General features: G+C 36.6%; 1 protein-coding gene across 1 annotated transcript; it reads right to left on the bottom strand.

Moving 5' to 3' along the window:
- Positions 1-18,366: 18,366 nt before the first annotated feature.
- LOC132148989 (HIRA-interacting protein 3-like) lies at positions 18,367-22,838 on the bottom strand. The gene is made up of 8 exons (XM_059557838.1): positions 22,724-22,838; positions 21,967-22,087; positions 20,820-20,961; positions 20,147-20,734; positions 19,900-20,066; positions 19,405-19,555; positions 19,033-19,131; positions 18,367-18,876 (listed from the first exon to the last, which is right to left on the bottom strand). The coding sequence occupies exons 1-8, from the start codon at positions 22,804-22,806 to the stop codon at positions 18,680-18,682; spliced, it is 1,548 nt and encodes a 515-aa protein (XP_059413821.1). The 5' UTR covers positions 22,807-22,838; the 3' UTR covers positions 18,367-18,679.
- Between the last annotated feature and the right edge of the window lie 1,053 nt (positions 22,839-23,891).

Below are 23,891 nucleotides of genomic sequence, written 5' to 3' on the forward strand. Positions count from 1 at the left end.
AGTGGCTTCTTTGCTGCCCTTCTTGACACCAGGCCATCTTCCAGAAGTCTTGGCCTCACTGCGTGCAGATGCGCTCACACCTGCCTGCTGCCATTCCTGAGCAAGCTCTGCACTGGTGGCACTCCGATCCCGCAGCTCAATCCTCTTTAGGAGACGATCCTGGCGCTTGCTGGACTTTCTTGGACGCCCTGAAGCCTTCTTTACAAGAATTGAACCTCTTTCCTTGAAGTTCTTGATGATCCTATAAATTGTTGATTTAGGTGCAATCTTAGTAGCCACAATATCCTTGCCTGTGAAGCCATTTATATGCAATGCAATGATGGCTGCACGCGTTTCTTTGCAGGTCACCATGGTTAACAATGGAAGAACAATGATTTCAAGCATCACCCTCCTTTTAACATGTCAAGTCTGCCATTCTAACCCAATCAGCCTGACATAATGATCTCCAGCCTTGTGCTCGTCAACATTCTCACCTGAGTTAACAAGACGATTACTGAAATGATCTCAGCAGGTCCTTTAATGACAGCAATGAAATGCAGTGGAAAGGTTTTTTTGGGATTAAGTTAATTTTCCTGGCAAAGAAGGACTATGCAATTCATCTGATCACTCTTCATAACATTCTGGAGTATATGCAAATTGCTATTATAAAAACTTAAGCAGCAACTTTTCCAATTTCCAATATTTATGTAATTCTCAAAACTTTTGGCCACGACTGTATAATGAAATATGTAGAAGAGTAAAAAAGTAAAAACATGATAAGAATTCGGCTGTATACTGTGTTTAAAAATGAATTCACAGTGCAAAAAACTAATTCATACTCCAAAAATTTGTATAAATATATTATTATTATTAATTATACATATTCTTTTTGGAGTATGAATTCGATTTTTGCATTGTGAGTTATATATAAGATTGACAGATGTTTTTAATTGTGCATTAATTCATGTGTGCATGTTCCTGAATTTTTTATTTGGCCAATTGTTTTATAAAACCATCCAGCACTGACGCTGCACAGCTGATTCACTGCTTGTACAATTTAATATTTTATGAAACAGGTTAGCCGTGAATCTCTTTCTTTTTCTCTCTGTCTTTCCATCCCTTTACTTATCTCCATTTTTAAAGTCCATTAAAAGAAGTGGAAATGGAGGAAAGGATAAGAGGGCAGTAAAAATCATCTCAGCGCAGAGCAGGAGACAGAAGTCTGTGACAGTGCTCAGATCTCCTCTACAGAAGTATAATGCCATACGCCTTCCTCGCACTTCTCCCTTCCTGTTTTCCTTCCTTCACCTTTGCTTGTTTCACAGTTGTTGATATTGCTTTATGTTTATAATGTATAATGTTGTGTATTACTCATTCTGTGGCCCTCATGATACTTGTAGCTGTGTGTATGTTACGCCATTTGAATCTTAGAATAATTCAGACTGCTCTTTAAAATGCAAATGTTTCAAATGATCACTACACTAAAATGTTGTTATATTTACTTAGTGGCTTACATCTCTTACATCTCTTATACATCTCTTGTGGAAGGAACATTAAGTCTGGCTTAGATGGTGAGATGCTTTTGCATGCAGCATAATTATTATTATTTTAAATCAGTTATGATCAAAGAATATTTTTTCTCATTTTTCTCATCAAAGCCGAGTGAATAAGCCTTGTTATTTGCTTTAGAGAGTTAAAAGGAAAAATTAGGCAACATAATTATTGCTTTTGACTCTGTCTAAACACAGCCCTTCTGTGAACATTTCAAAGTTGCATCATACTCCACAACTCGCTCAAGTGAAGGTCTTTTTTTAATATAATGCATAAAATACCAACATTTTGCTTGCACCTCGGGAAAATAAACTATAATTTTGTATAATGCTAAAAAAAATTAATTTATTTTCTCTGACTTCTAAAATGTTTTTAAATGTGTAAAACTGTTTTTTAATACTTTCATGCTATTCTTTTCTAAAATCACAGTTTTCTTAATGTCCATGTGTTCAATTCATAAATAAAAAATGAAGAGAAAAAAAGGATTCCCACAAATAAAATGCATCACTGAATGACAAAAACGTATTAATGAAGATGAATGAAGCAAATATGCAAGATATGCATTTAACCATTAATGCTTTCGCATGCAACCTTCTTATGGATTTTATGGATATATATAACCTTTAAATATATAAAAATCACTACCTTTCTAATCTTTTAGTATGCTATCCATTTGCTTTTCATTTATTATACAATTATAAAAAGTCCTCTAACACTAGCTTGCTCTATTCTTTTTTTTATTCTATCTGTTTTCTTTTTATTTATTATATTATTTAAAAGCCCTTGCTACGTTTAAGCTAACTGAGACTTGTTATAGCACTTATATATCATTGTTCTTTTGTTGTTTTTGATTGCTTCCATTGTACTCATTTGTAAGTCGCTTTGGATAAAAGCGTCTGTTAAATGAATAAATGTAAATATAAAGAAATGGAATTAATTGTTTTAAACAGCTTTATTCAATTCAGCATGCTGCACAACTTCAAGTTTGTAAGTCAATAAAGTTTATAAAATACTCCATGCAACATTGATATCTTTACCTAGAAAGTGACATTTCACACACCGAGCACGCGCGTGCGATCGGGGAAGTGCAAGTGCGCCACCAAATGAGCATCTCCCCTCTCACGTGCTCTCGGCCACAAGTTAAAACTGAAGAAAAATACATGATGACGTCTTCAAAATCAAAACAATTCAAGCTGTAATTCAAGGTGCAAAAGTCACCGTTCACAAAGCAGCATGCTTCTGAAAGTGATTGTCTAGCTACAAACCAGGATGGTGGGATTGGGGAAGTCAGAATATTTCCAGTAATGTCTTAAACCCCTCACCACCAAAAGTGAGTCAAATATAAGATTGTTAGAGTTTTAGTAAATTAACTTTTTTTAATGCAATCATATAGATTTCAACAGGGTTTTCAGTAATAATAAAAGTTACACCGTTTGTAATGTGCTACATTTCGCTTAAAAAAGGAAGTCACCAAGACAAAACGTCTCTGATGTGCTTTCCATTACGACCAATTTTGTACGGGTCCTTCGAAAACGCAGACGTTTATCACTTGTTAAAAGTATTTTAGATAACCAACTTTTAGAACTGTTGCACCAAAGTAGGCTACAATTTTCGTTTCGCAAGAACAACCCCCTCGATCCCGGCCTATAATTTGCAAACTATAACAAACAAAATACAATAAATAGGCCTACATAATTAGATTTTTTTTTTCTGAGGTAAAAACGTGTAAACACTTAAAATCACAAGCAAAATTACCTAAAATACAAAAAGCTACGTAAACATGGATAAATACATTCTTATTTCGTAAACGTGCAGCTATATGTCATCTTTGCTTCAGTTCATCCACCTCGCCTTTTCTTTCCAGAACGCAAAGGGAGTGAAAATATAAGTTGCATATCTTCGGATCCCAGTCTGAGGACAGCCGGGTGTCACGCGCCCCTGCAGCCCGGTTACAGGTGACACCCGTGACTAACTCAGTCCGATCATCACCGCCTCCACGTCTCTGGATGGTCTCCGGTCCTTGACCAGGAAGTTGATCATACTTTCGGACTTGATCATGAGGTTGCAACCGAGAAAAAAGATCCCGAACATCACCGTGAGGGAAAGAACGCACAGCACCGCGATCTGCACCACGCGCGTAACGAACAGCTTGCGTTCCTCCTGAGCGAGAACTAAAGACCCGCCACCGTCGTTTGCGGTTACCTCGCTCCCGTTCCCCGTGCAGCAATCAACTAGTGTCCCCGCGAGCTCTTGACTGCGGTTGAGCAGAACGCCGTGCGTAAACACCGTGTGGTTAAAAAACGTTCCGTTCATCCTGAGCGGAGACGCAGAAAACTGCAGCTGACGACAATCGTGTCTCTTATGGCATCAGTTCACTTTCTGCAGCTGCCTGTTGAATCGAGTAAGTTTCATGAGGAGAAAAAGTAATAAAAGTATCTCCTAAAATCATTTGAAGGTTCATACCATTTAACTACATGGTAGGCAAAACGGTGCTTGACTCTGTCACAACTAGCAGTCAATAAGATGTCTTAACGAACACGATGAGCGCTCAAGGCACTTCTAAAGCAAATGCTACTCAGCCGAGTCCTGCGCGCAGGTTTGGTGCGCGCTTGTGTTCCATGTGGAAGGGAAGGGAAGGGAGTGGGGGGGGGGTGTCGCCACGGAGACCGTTCTCTGTCAGCAGAGCTCGAGAGGGTTTTCTAATCAATGGGATTTGATCCAGTGGTCAAAAATTTAAACCCAAATCACCGGAAGCCTACGCCTTGAGCTGGACGCAACTCTGATTTTTAAAGTAAAGCACTTTTGGAAGACTTTCAAACTCATTTAGACCTAGTCAGACCCAGCGTTTATTTCCAAAGGACATCTTGTAGCGTTTCTGAAGTGAAGCCTTAGCCAAGGTTTTTTTTTTTTGTAAATATCGTATTCTTAATATACATCCTGCTTTTATGGTTCATATAGCATAAATTTATCATACTCCAGAAGGATAAAAAAAAAAAAAACTTATTCTGAGGCCCAAACTAATCGAACTTAAGCACTCTGGTCCTGAAATTTATTTAAAGCATACTATTACATAAAATGCATAATAATATAATTTGTCACTCTGTATCTCCCAATAATATGTCCTAAGATGATATATAAATGATTCATTTTATGAATAAAACTCTGCAGTTTTTTATTGTGGAGGCAATGCAATAGAAGACACTGATGATTGAGAGATTTTGATACTAGATTTAAAAAATCTGTAAAAAATTTCACAACAAAAAACGTGTGTACCACGACAAGGCCTTTTATTTGTTAAAGGGGTCCATATGATGCTTTAAATCGTATTATTTTGTGTATTTGGTGTAATAGAATATGTTGACATGCTTTAATGTTCAAAAAACACAATATTTTTCAAATACTGTAAATTATTGTAGGTCCTCTATGCCCCGCCTCTTTCAAACACTCATTTTCTACAAAGTCCCTCCTTCCGACAAGCACAGTCTGCTCTGATTGGCCAGCTGACCCAGTGCATTGTGATTGGCCGAACACCGCAGCTCGTATGCTTCAACACTAACTGCAGTTACTGAAACAACGCCTTCTTTCTTTGCGTGAACATTTGGTGACTACGCAAATATTTCCACATAGTGATGTAAACATGTGGGGGCGTGTTTAACCGAGGTGTTTTAGGGGGCGTGACAGAGTCTTAACTTTGATAAAGAATATCTCTTTGCTACCTTACAGATCTTCTTTATGCACCTTTGTTTGATCATGTCTGTCATGCTTTAAAGCCATTTTAGTTTAAATTTCTGCTATAGGGTTTTCTGAGCAAACACATCCAAAGCACTGCAAACTGGTAGATCTGGTACACCGTTGTTCCTGTGAAAACACAATGGCGGCGCCGTGGGTGGAAATGTGCAGATTAAGGGGTGGTGGTATTATAATAAGATAAATTATTTACTCTCCCTCTTGTCATTCAAAATATTGTACTTTCTTTTTTTTCTTTTTATCAAAACAAAGGTAAGGTTTTGAATAATGCTGTAGTATTCCAATGGATATAAGTGAGGTCCACAACATTGGACAACACTGATTTATTTGTACAGTACAGAAAGTTTCTTCAATGAATATAATTTATGGTTGCATTTAGAGGAGAAATAAAGCACGGTAGGATAAAATGTAAAAAAAAAAATATTTTTTTATATACGGCCAGCTTGAAAATAATTAGGGTCTGAGCAGATGAAGTTGACATCTGGTTTCGCAAGAGATAAGGCCAGTGCAGTTCCAAATATCACAAAAATTATTAAACAAACATTGATTTAGACAGGGTACAGTATTGTCCAATTAAACAGTGACAATAATTAAAAAAGTGAGGACAGCGCATGAGATGCGAGTTGAGAGTGTGCGGGCGGTGGCTGGCAAATGTCACAGTGACAGAGAAAACCGTGGGAGAGAAGAGACGGGGATGAATTAAGAAACAAAGAGAGTGTCGATAAAACCAGAGTAAACTTTTCTGCGAAAGTCGAGCTGTTCTGTGCACACTATTGATTCTTCACTTTCTTTACCAAAAAGGGAGAAAAAAGCCTCTTTCAGTTAAATGAGGCACTGAAATTTAATAACAGGATTATAGTATTATTTAACTTTCAAGCAAATACCAAAACCCTTCAGCATTATGATGTGGTCAAATTAGATTATTGTTTAGAATGCAATTAGCCCAGCTGTTGCTATAAATAAGACTGCAGTGCCACATTTTGTGCTTTTCAACATGTAATGCATGGATTAACATGAGAAAAGCTAAAGAGCGTAAATCTACTTGCTGCTTATATCCCACGCAGTTTCACTGGACTTCACACATTACAAACCTCCTTTGTGCCTTCTCTTGCATTTCACAACGCACAATTATTCATCATCCTGAGACACGCAGACTAATCTAACATCGCTATTCCTAGGAGTCCAGTGTATGACCAAAATACTTAGATATTGATGGATCTTCACACTCCTTAGCAACAGGCAACCTTCATGCATAGCGACAGATGGTTAGTTATTTTGGCTGGAAAAACAGAAGGAGGAAAGGAATGACACGCATGGATAGAAGCAGAGATGGCTGCAGGGGGAATGGTCAGAAAAGTGGGGAAATGTTTCCACCTAACTGAGGGAATTGGCAGCCTAGCAACAAAATTTAAGTTAAGATGTCCCCCAGCAACCGAGCTTCACTCCCTTTTTCTACTGCTCATACACTTGCACACAGAAAGAGATGAAGTTCAGCATTGCAACAAGACACACAGAACTGCACACACATGACATGCAAACAAATATGCAAAGTAAAATAAGACGCACTGTTTTCTATGCATTCTTTCATCAATTATTGCAGTTGATTCTGAAGAAAACAATGGTTTAATCTTCCTGTGCTACATCGTTACAACTGTTTGTTGTCTGTGGGGGGTTCAAACCTCCTCTCTATCTAAAAAGCACTTAGCCAAGATCACCCAGCGAGTGCGTTAGCAGTCTAGTGCTCACTAGAGCACCCAGAGAGGTCTCGTAGCATGGTGCTGTGCGCGCTCACATTAGTTTCTGACTTTATTAGAGTTTGTGTGAGAGACTTAACATCGCTGACTTCAATTTTTGGTATTGTTTATAAAAAATTATAAAAATCATATATTTTCAGAGTTTATTTACGTTTTAGCACCATATCAGCAAGAATAGCTATATTCATGGCAACATTTTCCCAGAGCTAGTAGTGCAAACACACACAAGCAAGTTTTATAGAATATGTACAAAATATATTAAACATTAAGACTACAAGACTAGAAATATAGTTTCTTTATACTTTAAATATTCATATATGTATGTATTATTTAGTCTAGTTTAAGAAAGCAGTGTGTATCAGTGAGATCAGCAGATAATGATGCTTTAATTAAGACAAACTCGCTCTGTAGGGAGATCTCTTGCTGCAGAGTTCAGACTTGCTCTGCAGATGCACACACTAACACCAGCCTTCTACCTTCTGCATTGTATCTGCTTCTTTTTTTGTCTCCAATCAGCCCTCTACCATCCTACTACACATCTCACACACTCGCTTCATGAGGCGAAAGATCAGTTTCTCCTGCAGAGCTCAATCCAAACACGCATTATGTGTTATTAGCCCATGCTGACCCTCGGATCAGGTCTGGAGTTCAGGTGTTCTGTGGCATTTCTTCCTAAACACAAAGTGCATGAATGGAAGTGGAGTCACAGGTGAGCAATGGAGATTGCTGAGGAAGTATTTTCAGGAGAACTGAAACGCAAACATCTGTGCGCACACAATGTGCACAAAGCATGTGTACTGTGGCGTATCCCTCTACCTCTCTATCTCAAACACAATTCCAGCACACTAGGCAGTAACTAAGCAACAGGCCAGAGATGGGGAAAGAGAGAAAAGAGAGAAGGGATGGGGTGGCAGAGTTACTGGGTCCATTGGTATCTGCGGTTTCTTTAGCATTGATCTAATCAGGACCCATTGGTCTACCTTTTATTTTTTTTCTCCTAACCTCTATCCTTCATAATAGGATTATTGAGATCTCATGATAGGGACTGTTCTGTCTGATAGGCTGCAGGTATGTGTCTCAGCCAGAAAAAGATTGAACGATTGCTTTATAATACAGTAGGAGAGACTGCTAGTTGTCACACGTTTTACTCCAGTGAATACTACTGTTCAAAATTTGGGGTCGATAATATTATTTAATGGTTTGAAAGATGTCTCTTATTCTCATAAAGGCTGTTTTTATCAGACCAAAAATACTGTAAAAACAGTAATATTGTATTAATATTGCAATATTCTGTTTTGTATAATAACATATTTAAAATTGTAGTTTATTCCTGTGATGGCAAAGCTGAATTTTCAGCATCATTACTCCAGTCATTCTAATATGCTGATTTGCTGCCCAAGAAACATTTCTTATTATTACATGTTAAGAATGTAATATGTAAAATATTATATATTTTGTAATATTGCAAATATCTTTATTATCACATTTGATCAATTTAATGTATCCTTGCAGAAAAAAAGTCTTAATTTCTTTCGAGCTATTAAATACTGACCCCTGACTTTTCAATAGCGGCACATTTCACTGGCACGCATTACATAATCAAGTTGGAAAGGTCACGAGTGGTTAGCTCTTTGTCTGCGTATTTCAGAAAGGTGTGGTAGGTATCGTACGACATTGCTGTTTTACCTTGTTTTGTAAAGGCGTTTGACTTTCTTTGCACGTTCGCTTTATAAACACTGGGTCAGTACTTCTGCCTACTACCTCCGTGTGACCTTTTCTACGTGACTAAAACCTGAAGACAGAAAGACATGAACATCTTGGATGACATGGTGGTGAGTAAATTATCAGGAAATGTTTCATCTTGAAGTGAACTTATCCTTTAAGGTCTTGGCTACAGAAAGCTATTGAACATTTCTACACATATTGCACAGAAAAAAAGATACAGTTCTTAAAACACAAAATGAAAAAAAAAGTTAATTTATGTAATATATAAAAAAAGTTTAAAAAGTATATAGAAACACAGAACAGTACACACAAAACAGCAAAAAATTGTTACAATTGCCTTCGTTATTTTCTCAATGTCCTCTCCTTTGTGATGTCTCTTTATTCATAATATTTTGCAGCAATACTGTAAACTGTAAAGTAGAAAGAGAGAGGAAAGTGAATCAGAATATTTTCATTTATATGATTTGAGAGGATGACTGGGGTTGGCTTTGGTTTCTTGCCCTATGACTCCATTTATGATACCAAACTGACTCTGTATGTAAGATGTATAATTCAGTTTCAAGCACTGGGTCTTTTCTGTTTCTCCAGCATCAAAACATTTGACCAGCAAGTGCCATTTGATTGTTTTTCATCACATCAAGCCGTTATTTTCCTGCTAGAACAATTTAATGCAAAAAGAGCTGCAATGTTTTAAAAGTGAACTGAAAGATGCTCATTCTCTTGCTTGGACTGGAAAATTGCTTCCACAGGGTTTCAAGGTCCTTTGACTGAAAAAAAGTATGAAAGAATAAAAAAGCTTATATAATGTGAATCGAAAGCTCTTCATGCTATTGAACAGTCAAAGACATTAATCATGGTTAACAGGGTACAGAAGAGGGTTGTACTTCTCTAATTTAAGAGCTCGAAGAATCAGGATGTGACGAGTGGTGTGGGGCCAAGAGCCGTGGCAAAGGAGTGAGGCGTAAATGATAATGAGCGACACCTGCAACACTAACCGGTCTCGAGTCCCACGGAGGAGCTCTGGAAGGACAAAAGGAGGAGTGACGACGGTGCAAGATGAGAGCTGGACTTTACGTTATGTGTAGTTTATATTTGTATGTGGCAGTTGTCTGTGAGGGTTCCTTGAATAGACAACTCAGGTTAATCAAAGTCTATTCAAAATGTCAATGATTAGGTACTTACGGCAAACAACAGAACATATTAAAACGCTTCCAGAATGTGTTGTAAGGGAACTGTAGCCATCCAAGAACATAAAGATCACTTTTAGTCCATCTAAACCTGAACAACTGAAAACCAGTCACAGGCAGTGACTCCATCATTCAAGTACTCTGAATACTCTCTATCAGGCACAGTAACGTCTCTAAACAGACAATGTAAGACAGTGAGCTTAAAAAAAATCTAACTTACAATGAACTAATTCATAAGGAGTGCCAGTTCCTGGGGGCAATTTAAATTGGTTTTCTCCTTCACTGGGACCCGATGTCTCAGGAAACAAAAGTGAAGAAGGAAATATGGAGGCCAACATCAGTTCAGCAGAACAAAATGTGAGACAACCTGCCAAAAAAAAACACCCTTAAAGGATTTAAAGTAGCTTGCACGATGCTCACATGAGGTAAAATAAAGTCATGGATGAATTCAGTCCTTGTTATTCCTAATAAATCAGTTGTGATTGACTATATGTGCAAAAAAACAAACAAACATGTATTTTCAGTTCTGGACTTCACAAAGACTTTACAAAGAAGAGAAGAGAAGAGAACACAGACATCAATGTCAGCCACAGCTGACTGCTTTAACAAGCGTGTGTTCAAGTGAAAATGGCACATTCACTAACAGCAGTCTGTAGTGGACCAAACTGATATTATTATAGTGGATTATGGGTGTGTATTTTCTTATGTTTATGCATGTTAAATGTGTGGGTTGTCTCATTTTTGAAGGCGCATGAGTGACATCATGTCTTTTCAAAATAGTAACTGCAAATGAATTCAGTGTTCTTATACCAACAAATAAGCACATACACACACACACACACACACAGTATCATCACCACCTAAAGCCTACAATGGCAGGCTAGGGTTACCATAGCAACCAAAAGAGATAATGGCCAAATATTTGTGACTTGCATTGATCTACCATAATACACAGTCAAACTGACTAGTGTTGAGTTAAACACACACTTAATACTAACACCATGTAATAGTGATTAAAGTTGACATCAGTCTCTAACATGAGATCCTGCTGGGACGCCTGGCACTTACTTAATGATGCATTACTTCCTAATGTCTTAATATCAATAAATCATTGATATATTTGTGCAAGGAGGATGAGGTACCTCAAGGCAATGGATCTCAACGATGATCCAAAACAGTCTGTTGTGACAACGGAAAAAAAAGAATAAAAAAGATTCATTTTAGATTAGATGAAAAGCTTAAGCTTAAAAAAACGCTGAAAATTTGAAATGTTGCATTGGAAATTAACATAAATGAGTTAAAGTGCTAAAGAATATTATTAGTAAAAATGAAATTTGTTTTAAATTAATTTACAAAATACTAAAACAAAAGTTTTTTAAAAAAAAAGTCTAAAAATTTTTAGCTGACATCATTAAATAGTTGACCCAACTACTTATTTCAAGTAACATGCATTTGCAAAGTTTAGTTGAAATAGGTTAAAACTTAAAATGTCAAGTTAAATGAACAAATTAAAAAAACTGCAAGTTGTATCAACTTAAAAAAAATTATTGAAACAATTAAACTGCACAAAAAATAATAATAATATTTTACGGTGTGGTTTGTGCTGACCCAAAAGTGTTTTGCATCGTAAGTTAATGGCTGCTGAAAGCATGAAACGGAAATCAAACACTCAAACTTTAAACACTTGTAGATCATTATTTTTTTAATTTAAATGGTAACAAAGTGTACAGTAGGCTAAATAAGGGATCTGGGGATCAAACGATCATCAAAAAAAAAAACTCTGTAAGGTAACAATTGCAGGTTAAAAACTACTGCAAAAACTAGTTGGGATCTACTGCTTTAAGTTTCCAAGGCAATTGTGTTTGTGAAAGAGTGAAGACTGTCTCTATGGAGATATCATAAAAAGGGATAAAGAGCAAGACAAAGAGGGAGAAAAGACTATATATCTCATGTATTTAAATTCCTCTTATCACCACCTTTCATTGAATTTTTTTCTCATCCAGAATTGAATCCAGAATTTAATAGAAGTGTGAAGACATACGCAGCTCAAATGGAAACCATTGAGCTAAATATTTTACTTGATATCTCAGAGCCAAATGCACTCATAATAAATGAATCTGTCTTGTTTTTTCTCTCTCTTTTTCTCTCATCTTGTTTCTCAATGCCCCCACAGTGACAGGGCTTTTAAAAATAGCCACTCTTCCTCCTGATTACGATTACGTCTTGATTAATTACAGTGTTTGAGGTGTTACTGTGGGGAGGGTGTGATTGTTGTGGGAGAGGAGCATTGAAATGAGTGAGAGAACAGGAGTGTGGGAGCACACCGAAGGGAATATGCAGTGCTTTTATTAAACACTCATGCCTCCAAAAGTTTGCTGCAAAGCACTCACTGATTCAATGACTGGCCCTTGGGTCCAAAGTTTGACAATCAAGCATTCAAAATCAAATTTAATCCTGGAAATAAATTTAAAAAATCATTTTCAGAGTCTGTTAATCCAATAAGTAAATGTGTGCCACTGACAATGTGACTCTCAAGATACTCTGGATCCTAAATCATGCTGGCGATCACCAGGTGTACCATAAATCGGTGGAGTTCATCCAGTTTGATTGCTGCTCTAAAATACATGACAATCAAAATACTAAGGCATTCTGCAATTCAAGGTTTTTTTTTTTGTTTTTTTTTTTATGTTTGTCGAATGGTGGGAAATATTACTTATTTCACAACAAAAATATAAATTAGCCTTGAGTCAATAATTAAAATGTAAATGATACTTTGAATCAGCTGGATGATTGACTCTCCTGTATCAGAAATTATTTAGATTTTCCATTAAAGCAAGGGTGTCAAACTCAGATCCTGGAGGGCCACAGCTTCAGCCCTAATTAAACACACCTGATTCAGTTAATCCAGTCCTTCAGGCTTATTTGAAAACCACATGTTATGTGTGGTGCAGCAGGGTTGGAACTGAACCTCCAGGAACAGAGTTTGACACCTCTGTATTAAAGGAATATTTCACCCAAAAAATGAAAACTTCTTGAAAATTTGCTCACCCTTAGGTGACGGTTTGATGTTTAAATCATCTTGATTAATTTGTTTTTTGTTGTTGTTATTTATATATGCAGCTTTTCACTTCACTTCAGTTATTAATTGATGGACTGGGCTGTGTGGGTTACTTGTGAATTACTGTGATGTTCTTATCAGCTGTTTGGACTCTCATTCTGATGGCACCCGTTCACTGCAGAGGATCCATTGATGAGCAAGTAAGGTAATGTTAAATTTCCCCAAATCTGTTTTGGATGGCCTGAATAAATTTTCAGCAAATTTTTTTTTTTTGGTGAACTTTTCCTTTAAATCATGAACACCAGAAAGCAAGGTCTATTACATGACTATTACATATTTCACATTGCTAAACAATGCCTAATTGTGTGGGTTCTCAATTTTAAAATGCATACAGTGCCCTCCATTAATATTGGCACCCTTGATAAATATATGAGCAAAGGTGGCTGTGAAAATTAATCTGCATTGTTTATCTTTTGATCTTTCATTTTAAAAAATCACAAAATTCTAACCTATCATTGAAGTAAAACAATGGAAAGTGGAAAGAAATCTCATTATGAAATGTTTTTCTCTAGTTCACAATAGCCACAATGACTGGCACCCTATTATTGCAACGTCTTTTACCCAAAATAACAACTCTGAGTTTTACATTTACATTTACAATGTCATTTTGCAGACACTTTTATCAAAAGCAACTTACAATTCAGGGATACATAAAGCTATTCTTTTTAAAGAGGCAAACAGACACAGGAATTGCTTGTAAAACCAAGTTTTAGACATTGTTCAATAAGTACAAGCTAGAAAGAAAAGGAATAAATAAAAAAAATACTCTTTTTTTATGATGGTTATGTCGAGTAGAGTCGAAAGAGATGCTGTTGCTTTAAAATTGTGAGGGATTCAGCATTCCAGATAGGGGTGGGAAGATAATTCAACCAGCCAGGAACAGTGAACGAGAATGTTCTGGAAAGTGATTTTGATCCTCTCTGTGAAGGTATCACGAGGCCTCACTCACTAGTGGATCTCAGACTTCTGGAGGAGATGTAGATTTGTAATAGTGAGTGGAGGAAGGCGGGTGCTGAGCTTGTGGTTGTTCTATATTAAAGCATCAATGTCTTGAACTTGATGCGAGCCGCAACTGATAGCCAGTGCAAGGAGATAAAGAGAGGTGTAACATGGGCTCTTCTGGGTTCATTAAAGACACATTCTGAATAATTTGTAGAGGTTTGATTGTGCTTGATGGAAGTCAGCCAGAAGAGAATTTCAGTAGTTCAGCCTAGAAATGACAAGGGCCTGGACAAGAAGTTGTGTGCTCAGAAATGTTGTGCTCAGTGACACGTATTCATCATTGTCCTGATGGAAGATCAAACCAAGGCCCATTATAAGATTTCTAACAGAGGGAGTTAGGTTAAGATTTTTTATCTGTTAGTATTTGATAGAATCCATGATGCCATGTATCTGAACAAGATGTCCAGGAAAAATAACCTCACACCATTAAAGTTCCAGCAGTATATATATAACTTTTATACTTATACAGAGATACTTTTTATCCCTGTTTGCACCAAACACATCTTCTGACCATAGAAGCCAGTCCCGTTTGAAGTTCCAGTCATGTCTGACAACTGAATATGCTGGAGTTTGTTTTTTGATGAACGAGAACGATTTTTCTCAAAACCCTCCCAAACAACATGAGCTAATGTAGGGGCAGTTAGATTTTTTTATTTTATTTTTAGGCTTTCTGACCCCAAGACTCAACTAATCTCTGCAATTCTCCAGCTGTGATCTTTGGAGAGTCTCCGGCCACTCCGGTGCATTATGACCATATAGACACACCTCCTCCCCAATGCAGATTTGTAACATATTTAGTTGACTGGAACTCCTTAATTATTACCCTGAAGGTGGAAATTAGATTTTCATTGCTTTAGCTCTTTTCTTACAGCCACTTTCTATTTTGTGATGCTCAAATATGGGATGATTATAGTCTCATTATGATTAATAAATGCACACACAATTATCCATGTACTAGATACATAAAATACACACTCACACTCATATAATGAGACTATAATCATCCCATACTCAAAAATCTTGTTCTGCACATCCGAATATATTATTTGGTTTTACCCCTTGTGATGGATGATGAAGGGAATTCGTTCTTTGTGTTCCTCATATTTATAATCATGTGGAACAGGAAGTCGTGGATGGACAATTTCATGCTCCTAGTCACCCTGGTGAACTAAATATATATATATATATATATATGAATGAGAATATACTCCAGCCAAGGTTAGGATCCAAATGCAGAAGTTTAATGGTGTAAAAGGAGTAATACACAAAAAAATTGTAGCCAGACAGGCATGGGGTCATACACAGAATCAGTCCAAACATAGCATAAGGAACTCAGGAAAACAGAGCAATCCTGGCTATCAGGCTTTATCAAATAAAATAAAAAACCATGAAACAAGACTCAAGACAGCAGAGTAACACTATGTTAACCCTTCATACCCAAAAGCAGAAATACACCTTATATAGGCAGAGGTAAAAAGTTAATGAGGAACAGGTGTGTTGAATCGGGAGTAAGTCCAGGCAGTGGCTTGTGGAGAAATAGAGTCCATTACACGAGGATTTCGTTTGCTTTTACTTTATTACAATGTGATACTGTGAATTGTTTATTTCCTGATTCCAGTTCAATTCATTTCTCCTTTTGCCTTCCACAGAAGAAGAATAAATTAAGTGAGTTATGACAGATCTTCATATTTGAGTAAACTGAAAATTTAAATCTGTCATAAAAATGTACTGTTCCTTTATGTACAGCATTTGTACAAGTTCACTAAACACTTCCGTTGAGACATCAGGCCTCCACTGGTCTTTTATTTTGTTAAAAATAATTCTATAGTGTCACCTAGTGGCATACTTTGAGTATTTCAGAGCACTAATATTTATTGTAAGTTATAGTTCTATAAATGTTTACTTTGACATTATATCATACCATAAGCATACATTACCATTTTAAAAATAAAGTGGCCAACAAAAAAGAATGTGGTCAGTTGTGCACTTACAACTTAAGTTTTATAGGTCAAATGTACATCGCATATGCATGATGCATCTTATGGACCAAGTGGGCTGACCGGTTACATTTGATCTCCAAAAAATACAATAAAAAAAATAATTATTATTATTCTCTTGCATCATAAGGAGAATTAAAAGTAAAGGAACGAACACAACATGCAAGGGATAATCCGGCTATTAAAGTAATTAACTAATTCTGGGATGTCAATTTACTGTTATTCACTGTAAATTATACTGTCTTTTTCACTTCCAAAAACAGTATACTTCCGTAAAATTGTAATGTAATGTAAACGTAATGTTCAATACAGTTTTTCACCATAGGGGAATTTACTCTAAACCATTTACCAGGTTTTTACTGTAGCATTTTTACAGTGTTTGACCATACAGCGTAAAAAAGATAAATAAGTGAGGTAGGATTTGAAAGAATTATAGCCTTTCTATTAAAGTAATTATATAGAGAAAAAGAGCAGGAGATTGAGCGTGTGTGAATTACCTGCGTCTGTGCAATGTCCCTTTTCTAATACTGAAGTTTGGGTTTAATTACTTCTTAAACAGTGTTGTTACCCCTATTACAGAGAAATATAATTAAGCGACTTATTAATGCAAGTCGCCTAGCAGCATTGACAAGATGTGTGACAGTTATCCGCATCTCCTGCGCTACATCAATCCACTCCCATAATAGCTGTCATCACTCAAATTAATGCACGACTCAGATTAACTGTACAGCATGTATGAAGGTCTCTAATACAATTGTACAGTAATTATTTTATAAGGAATAAATCTTTCAATTAGTAAAACTGTCTGTGTCCATATTAGATTACAAAAATTATAATATTATTTTCCAATTAATTTTATAATTTAATAAGATACTTTTGTAATAAAGTAGCAGTGGCTAGGATAGATTTTAAATATCAACTTTAAAGCATGCAATCTAATCCTGTAAATGTGAAGTGTTTGTCTTTGTAGGGAGATGCTGGAAGTCCACTGGTCACCAGGCAGGGCTCGGTGTGGATATAGTCTGGAGTCAGCTATCCTGCTGTATGTCTGAGTGTCTGAATATCAGGACTGGATCAGCAATTACACGAGCAGCAGCGAGCCTGGATTTGTCTCATATCCATATTGCTTGAAAAAAAGGATTATCATAAACACACCTTGTGCTGTGACATTCTAAACACTACATTTTCATCTACACTGCCATTTCATCACTACTTGACACTTTACACTTGTCACTTTATCATTACCTGCATACATCCTCATTCATTCATTCGTGCTCATTATTTTTACCAGTTTGTCTCTTATTGTGTATTCTTTAATATTATTTTCTTTGTAATTTATTGTTTCTTGCTCCTTTTACCCCTGTCTTTCTTGAAAGGCATGGACAAAATAAGAATTGCATTGTACTATAGTTCAGATAACAGTAAGGTCTTGACTCTCTTGAAAAATATATTCCTTTTGAATTGTGATTAGTTGATTATATATTGGCACAGCATTATAGTGATTCATCAAAGTTCATGTGACTTTACCCATGTCAATCACAACCAGCTCCTCCAGCTCTTTACCTTTACAGATCAGCACAAAGGGTAAATGCACTGCATCACAAAACAAGTAGCATCATATTTTACAGCAATGTACACAGGTATTACTATTATTATTCTAGTGAATATAAGAATAGTACAAAAAAATATAATTCACAATGTATAAGTTATCACATTGAGTTAATTTCTTCACTTTCACACAGCATGCACGCTGCATCTTTTCTTGAAGAATGATTCACAGTAATTTGATGGTTATGGCTCTTTGAAGAAAGAGCTGTTTTTTGCTTGCATTAAAATACTTTTTCTTTAAAACTTTAAAATTGATTCGCAGTTAGGTTTGGGAATCATCACTGGGGTTGTAATAAACCATTGATTTATATAGTTTAAACCATTCTATTTAACAATAATTTAATGTGTTAAATGCTTTATGTATTTACATTAGGCTATTTACAATTATTACACTTTATACATTGTGTTTTTACTTCAATTTTATTTTGGCACACCTTTCTTTCTGAAGAAAATGTACTTTTTACAATGTACTTCTACACTTTCAAGTTTACAACCAAGCTGTTCTCTGCTATATAATCAGTTGTTTTCCTTGAAAACATGCACTAATCATTTACTATGCTGTAACCACTCAACATAAAATAAAAAGCAAGTTAGTTTTGAGAATGCACTCTGTCTACATTGTAAAATCAACACACTACAGCCATTTACATCGAGTCTTAAGTCATTTCTGGGACAAGGAGGAGAAAATGTAAAACAAATTCAATATACATTATTTTATTTTCAAAGCTACATGAAATCTCATTTTACACATTTGAGACATTTAAATATAAAGTACAAACTAACAATTGTAAAACACAGAAATAGAGAGAACAAACTTACTACGAAGAAATCCAAAGACATCCTACAATAACAGGATGTAGACATAAAATTCTTGCCAACGTACCAACTGGTTCATTTGAGCAGGTTTAACTTTTTTTAGTTTTTACAGTTCATTGTGAATTAGACAGAGGGTGAACTTAAAGACTGCACTGTATAATGATGGAACAGATCGTAGGGACAGGCACTTGGGGTCTAGTCACTCTCTCCATCATCACTGATGATTCCCTGCAGGTTGGCCCAGGCTGTTCCTCTCTTGCGCCCTGTGTTTGTGTGGCTGTCTCCACTATCTGAGTCTGAGTCCACAACACGTTTATAGGCAGAAGGTGGAGGAGAGACATTCTGTGTGGGAAGCCATGCTGCCGCCACCGCTGCTCTCCTTTTTGGACGTCCTGAAGAACAAAATGACATATCATGAGTTTTAGGGGCAAACAAGGTAAAAATCACAATTTTACAACTCCCTGATTTCCAGGTACTCATGTGTGTCGGAATCCATTAGCCCTTGATTTTAAATGTCTCTTAAGAAATCCAGCATCAAGCATCATTACCCTGAGTGGTGATGATGTTGCTGACATCCAGCTCAGCCAGTTCCTGTGCTTCTTCTCTCTTTAGCCGAGCTCTCTTACACTTCTCTATTGAAGGATTACCTGGGACAGACCGATTTCACAAGTAATAAGAGTGTGTTTGTATGAGTTTTTTTAACATATGCATCATATAAATCTCTCAGTGTACAAAGGAAAATACACAGGGTATAATAAAGTGCATTGCATCGACATTATTAGTTGTTTTTTTTCATTGACACGCAAGAACTCATATTGCATAGTTACAAATGCATTGAAAGGTACCCAAAATACTCCACTGACATGATGAAAAACAGGATTACAAATTTGCAAGTGCACATTTGACATAGGGACACTAACCTTCCACACCCAGCTCCTCCAGCTCTTTCTTCAGCACACCCACCTTTGCCTTTACTGATCGGCAGCCGTCTAACAGCTTCTTGTAGTTCCGTCTCACACCACAGAGGGCGATGTAGCGCTTCAGCCTGGACACAGCCTTGTGTTCTTCATCCTTTTGGTCAAAAATGATAATAATCAGTTCTTATAATCAATGCGTCTCCAAGTAAAATTTTAAAAATTGGGTTTGATAAAAGGCATGGACAGCATGTTGTCCATTTATGTCAGAAACTATTTGAAATTTTCACTCTGAGCAATTCTGTCCATTACAATAAGTACATTTAAAAATAGCCCACAAAAAATATCACTTTACTTTAAATCTTTACTGTCACTTTTGATCAATTTAATGTTTCCTTGCTGAATAAAAGAATTAATAAAATACTTTAGTGCTTAAGTCTTTCATACTCGTAGTTTGTGTGTTCATTTTTGTGGTATGAGCTGTTCTCAAACTCATCTTGCCTTTCCTCTGCTTGTAATATCCTTCTCCTCACTGCGCTTTTTCTTTGCCAGGCTTTTCTTTCCCTCCTTCTTGTCCTTCTCTGGTTCCTCCTCGTCCTCCAGTGAGGGAAGAGACGAGGAGTCGGAGTCCTCTGCTGCCTCCTCCTGACGGTCCTGTATGTTCCCATCTGTCAGGAAAAAGCAAGATGAACAATATAAGGAGAAAGGTTTAAGTGTGCACCCGCTTTGACCTCGGAGGGACTCTTACCATTTTTATCCATCTCTTTGGAGGATAATTTTGCAACATCCTTTTTTTGATCTTTTTCCTCCTCACTGTCATTCTCAGAGTTGCTGCTGTTTTTTACTTTAGCGCTCTCGTCATTCTCCTCTTCGCTCTCAGAGCTGCTCCCGAACACTTGCCTCTCTACTTCTTTCACAACATCCCTCTCTACTTGATTCTTTTTAATGACATCTTTTCTTTTGCTCTGCGTCGTCACTTTTTCATCCTCAGAATCACTCACAGACAGTTCATCACTGATTTCCTCCTCACTGTCTGAATCCTTTTTCTTTTTCTTCGATGATTGTTTTTGCCTTGACTCCTGCTCATCATCAGAATCCTCCGACTCCTCGTCTTTGTCACTGTCTTTCATCTTCCCTTTCTTTGGTTTCTTTTTCTTCTCACTGTCCTCATCCTGTTTACTTTGTTTGCCCCGTCTCTTATTCTGTGGTTTTCTCTTAATGACTTTTTTCTCTTTTTCCTCGTCACTGTCTTCACCCGTGTCTTTATCACTTTTAGCTTCTTCCTCTTTTTGTTCTCTCTCATTCATCGCCTTCTCTATTCCAGAGTCGGGGGAATCTGGAAAAGAGAGATTATAAAGTTACTTGCGTATCATCCAATGAGAAAATGAAACAAGGACAAACTCAGTAAATACTTCAGTTACCGGGAGAAGACTCCTCCAGTCGTGATCTTTTTGTCTTTCCCACCATATCATTCTCTTCATCCCCATCATCCACCCTTTTTCTTTTGCTCTGGTTCTTCGATGGATTCACACTCTTAATAAGAGGCTCGTCATCACTGCTGCCCTGGAAATCGAAAGAGGTCCTGACATGAGCCTTGACTTAAAAATGTTACTAACAAATCACATTACTCTTCACCATATTCTCAGACAAGCTTTTGCTCTATTCTATTGTGCATGTTTGTAACATTTCCAACAAAAAATTGTTAAACTGTTGCACTTGAGACACTTAGAATAGTGACTAAATGTTTTTAACTAAATTTTGAGAAGTGCATGCTGTGAATTAAACGGTTTCCATTGTTATTCCCAAATAAACGCAAGTGTCCAAAACTTAATGTTTAATATGTACATTCATTTAGATTACAGTAAAGATGTTCACAATACCAAAATAAGTTTGCAAAACAGTTACAATTCATTTAAATCCATGTAGTAGTAATTCACAAAAAAATTTGCTGTTGTGAATGTAATTTTTCTTAGCGAGAGGGCACATATTTAAAATAAAAAATGAGTGTTGAATCATGGGAGTTGTGGTCTTTATCACCACAGCCGACGCAATCTGACGGGACTCGGGCAGAAATCATGTTCATGGATAGCAGAATGAAGCTGGGTGAAAGGAGGCCGCTGAACGAGCGCAACACATGGTTTGAAAGCAGCGGAGCTTTTATTATGCCACAGTGGAGTGCTTACACTCTTTCCGGTCATGAGTATGTAAAGCGACGCTGTTTTATCATACTAGATACATTTGAAAGCTCTGTTATAATGCTACTCTGTGTGGCCGTCACCTGTCTAATAAAATGCACAACATATTAAAGCATCTTTAGTGTTTCCAGGTTTTCTAAAAAACAAACAAAAGTCGAAGGGTAGTGACATCATTGGCAGGCAACACAATGGACACGGTCCGTCCGTGTCACTAGTTAAAATTGCTTATTTTTCTGAATTTAAACATTCTTCAAAACAATTGGGATATCGTAAGTACACAGGTCAGCAAAATATATATCACTATTCTGTTGGTTTTTGGATATAATAATTAAATAAAATCTTACATATTGTGCCTTTAACGTGTCTTCCTCACCTGCATCTTCAAAAGTTCCTCCTCTACAATTGTCTTCATCAGCTGTCGGTCCTTGATGCTGAGCGACTCTCTCCTCACCTTCTCCAGGTAACTCCTCCGCAGAATGCCTAAAGTCAGAGTACTGACAGGTGGCAGAGCAACAGGAAATTAAACATGCAAATAACTGCACATTCTGGTTGACGATATAAATCAATGAAAGATGTCACATCACTTAACACTACGCACATTTCGTACAAAGCAAACAGTCACAAAACGCATGCATACTTTCACTTTATGAGGCTAGTGCATGGACACGAGTGTTGTGATGGCACGGACACATTTTGTGCTGTCTATCTGTCAAACCGCTCCAGCATACTACTGAACTACAGTAACTTAACTGTTATTTGAACTACAGTAATTTAACTACAGTAAGCTCTTTTAGGTAAGCTGCGTCACACATCACTGTAGTGTCTGTCGACCACATTTATTTACGATAGGGTAACGTTAACTGCAAATCAAAAATTGCATCTCATGTGATCTGACCGTCTTCATGCAACAATCTTATACTAAACACCATTTCTATCCGTTTCTTTTTCCCTCATGTCGCCCACTAGCTATTTAGGAGCCGATGTGAGACCTGACATACGTATAAATTTTTTTTTTTAGTTTATGATTCAGCTCGGACTTACTAACAGCGTTCTTCTTTGATATGTAACGTTAACGATGCTAACATCAGTTTTGAGAGCACTTCTCGACACTGCCGTTTCCTGTAGTTTACCTGAGGTCCGAACACTTGTGCAGTTCTCTCACAACGAACTTTCGGATCGCGTCCTCTTCTTTAACCATGTTTTTATAACACATTTGCGCCACTTTTTTGCAAAACTGCGTGCTGTGTGCGCGACGCGTAATAAGCGCGCCACCCTACCTTGGCGCGCTTTGCTGCTGTGCAGTGTGCACGGCTACGTTGCTTTACGTCGTCGCGCACAATTTGCGATTGACGTGTTCACGTAGATATTAACATAAAGTTGGTCAGAACGCTTCTTATGTCCGATTATTAAAACCGACTTTGTTCTAACGTTAGCGTTTTCCTTCATGAATTCACCTATAAATATGATTATATTTGGACAATTCTTAAACAGCTACTTTATATGCTCGATTTTTAAGTTATTTATTCTTCTCATATTTACGGTTTTCATCCTTCATCTGGTATCAATATGTCATTTTGACACTTTATGACCTACTGTATTTTAACAAGTTCCCTTGTTTTGGAATAGGTTTTCTTTGCTATTTTTAAAGAAAAAAATAAAATAACTTGACAAAAACTATACCAAAAACAATGTTTATTGAAAATGTTAATGTAATATATATAAATAAGACAATATCTGGACGGAATTCTACATATACTAGTTTAATTGGCAGAATTAAACGGGTGTTTTTTTGATCTAGGACAGTAATTACATACATTTATGATTTACAATGGTCAATAAAACATAATTTTGTGAAGAGGTTTGTCGCCTATTAGCAATGTGATTCAAATGCGCCATCTTTGTGTAGAAATGATCCTTAAAAAAAAAAAAAAAAAAAAATATATATATATATATATATATATATTTCTTCTCTTTTTTTCTTTTACTGTGGCAAGAAGTCTAACAAGTCTACATTTTTCTTTCAGAATGTATTGTTACATCATTTTAAAAACTAATGTGATCTTTTTCTTTTTCAACTAAAACAACATTAGTTTTAGAAATACTGTTTAACACACCCATAAACTTTTTAAACACCAGTTGTGAGGCACAGTTGTGTAAAATTATTTACTTGTTAAGTTTTCTTTTTGTGTTACAAAAAGGATGTTTCAAACTGGACCCCCAGTGCTGCAACAACACATTTTGTCAGTTGCTCAGAAGATAACATAAGACAACATATCACCTCCACCATGTACCTCTCAA

Source organism: Carassius carassius, chromosome 9 (assembly GCF_963082965.1).
Source record: "Carassius carassius chromosome 9, fCarCar2.1, whole genome shotgun sequence".
Taxonomy (NCBI): domain Eukaryota; kingdom Metazoa; phylum Chordata; class Actinopteri; order Cypriniformes; family Cyprinidae; genus Carassius; species Carassius carassius.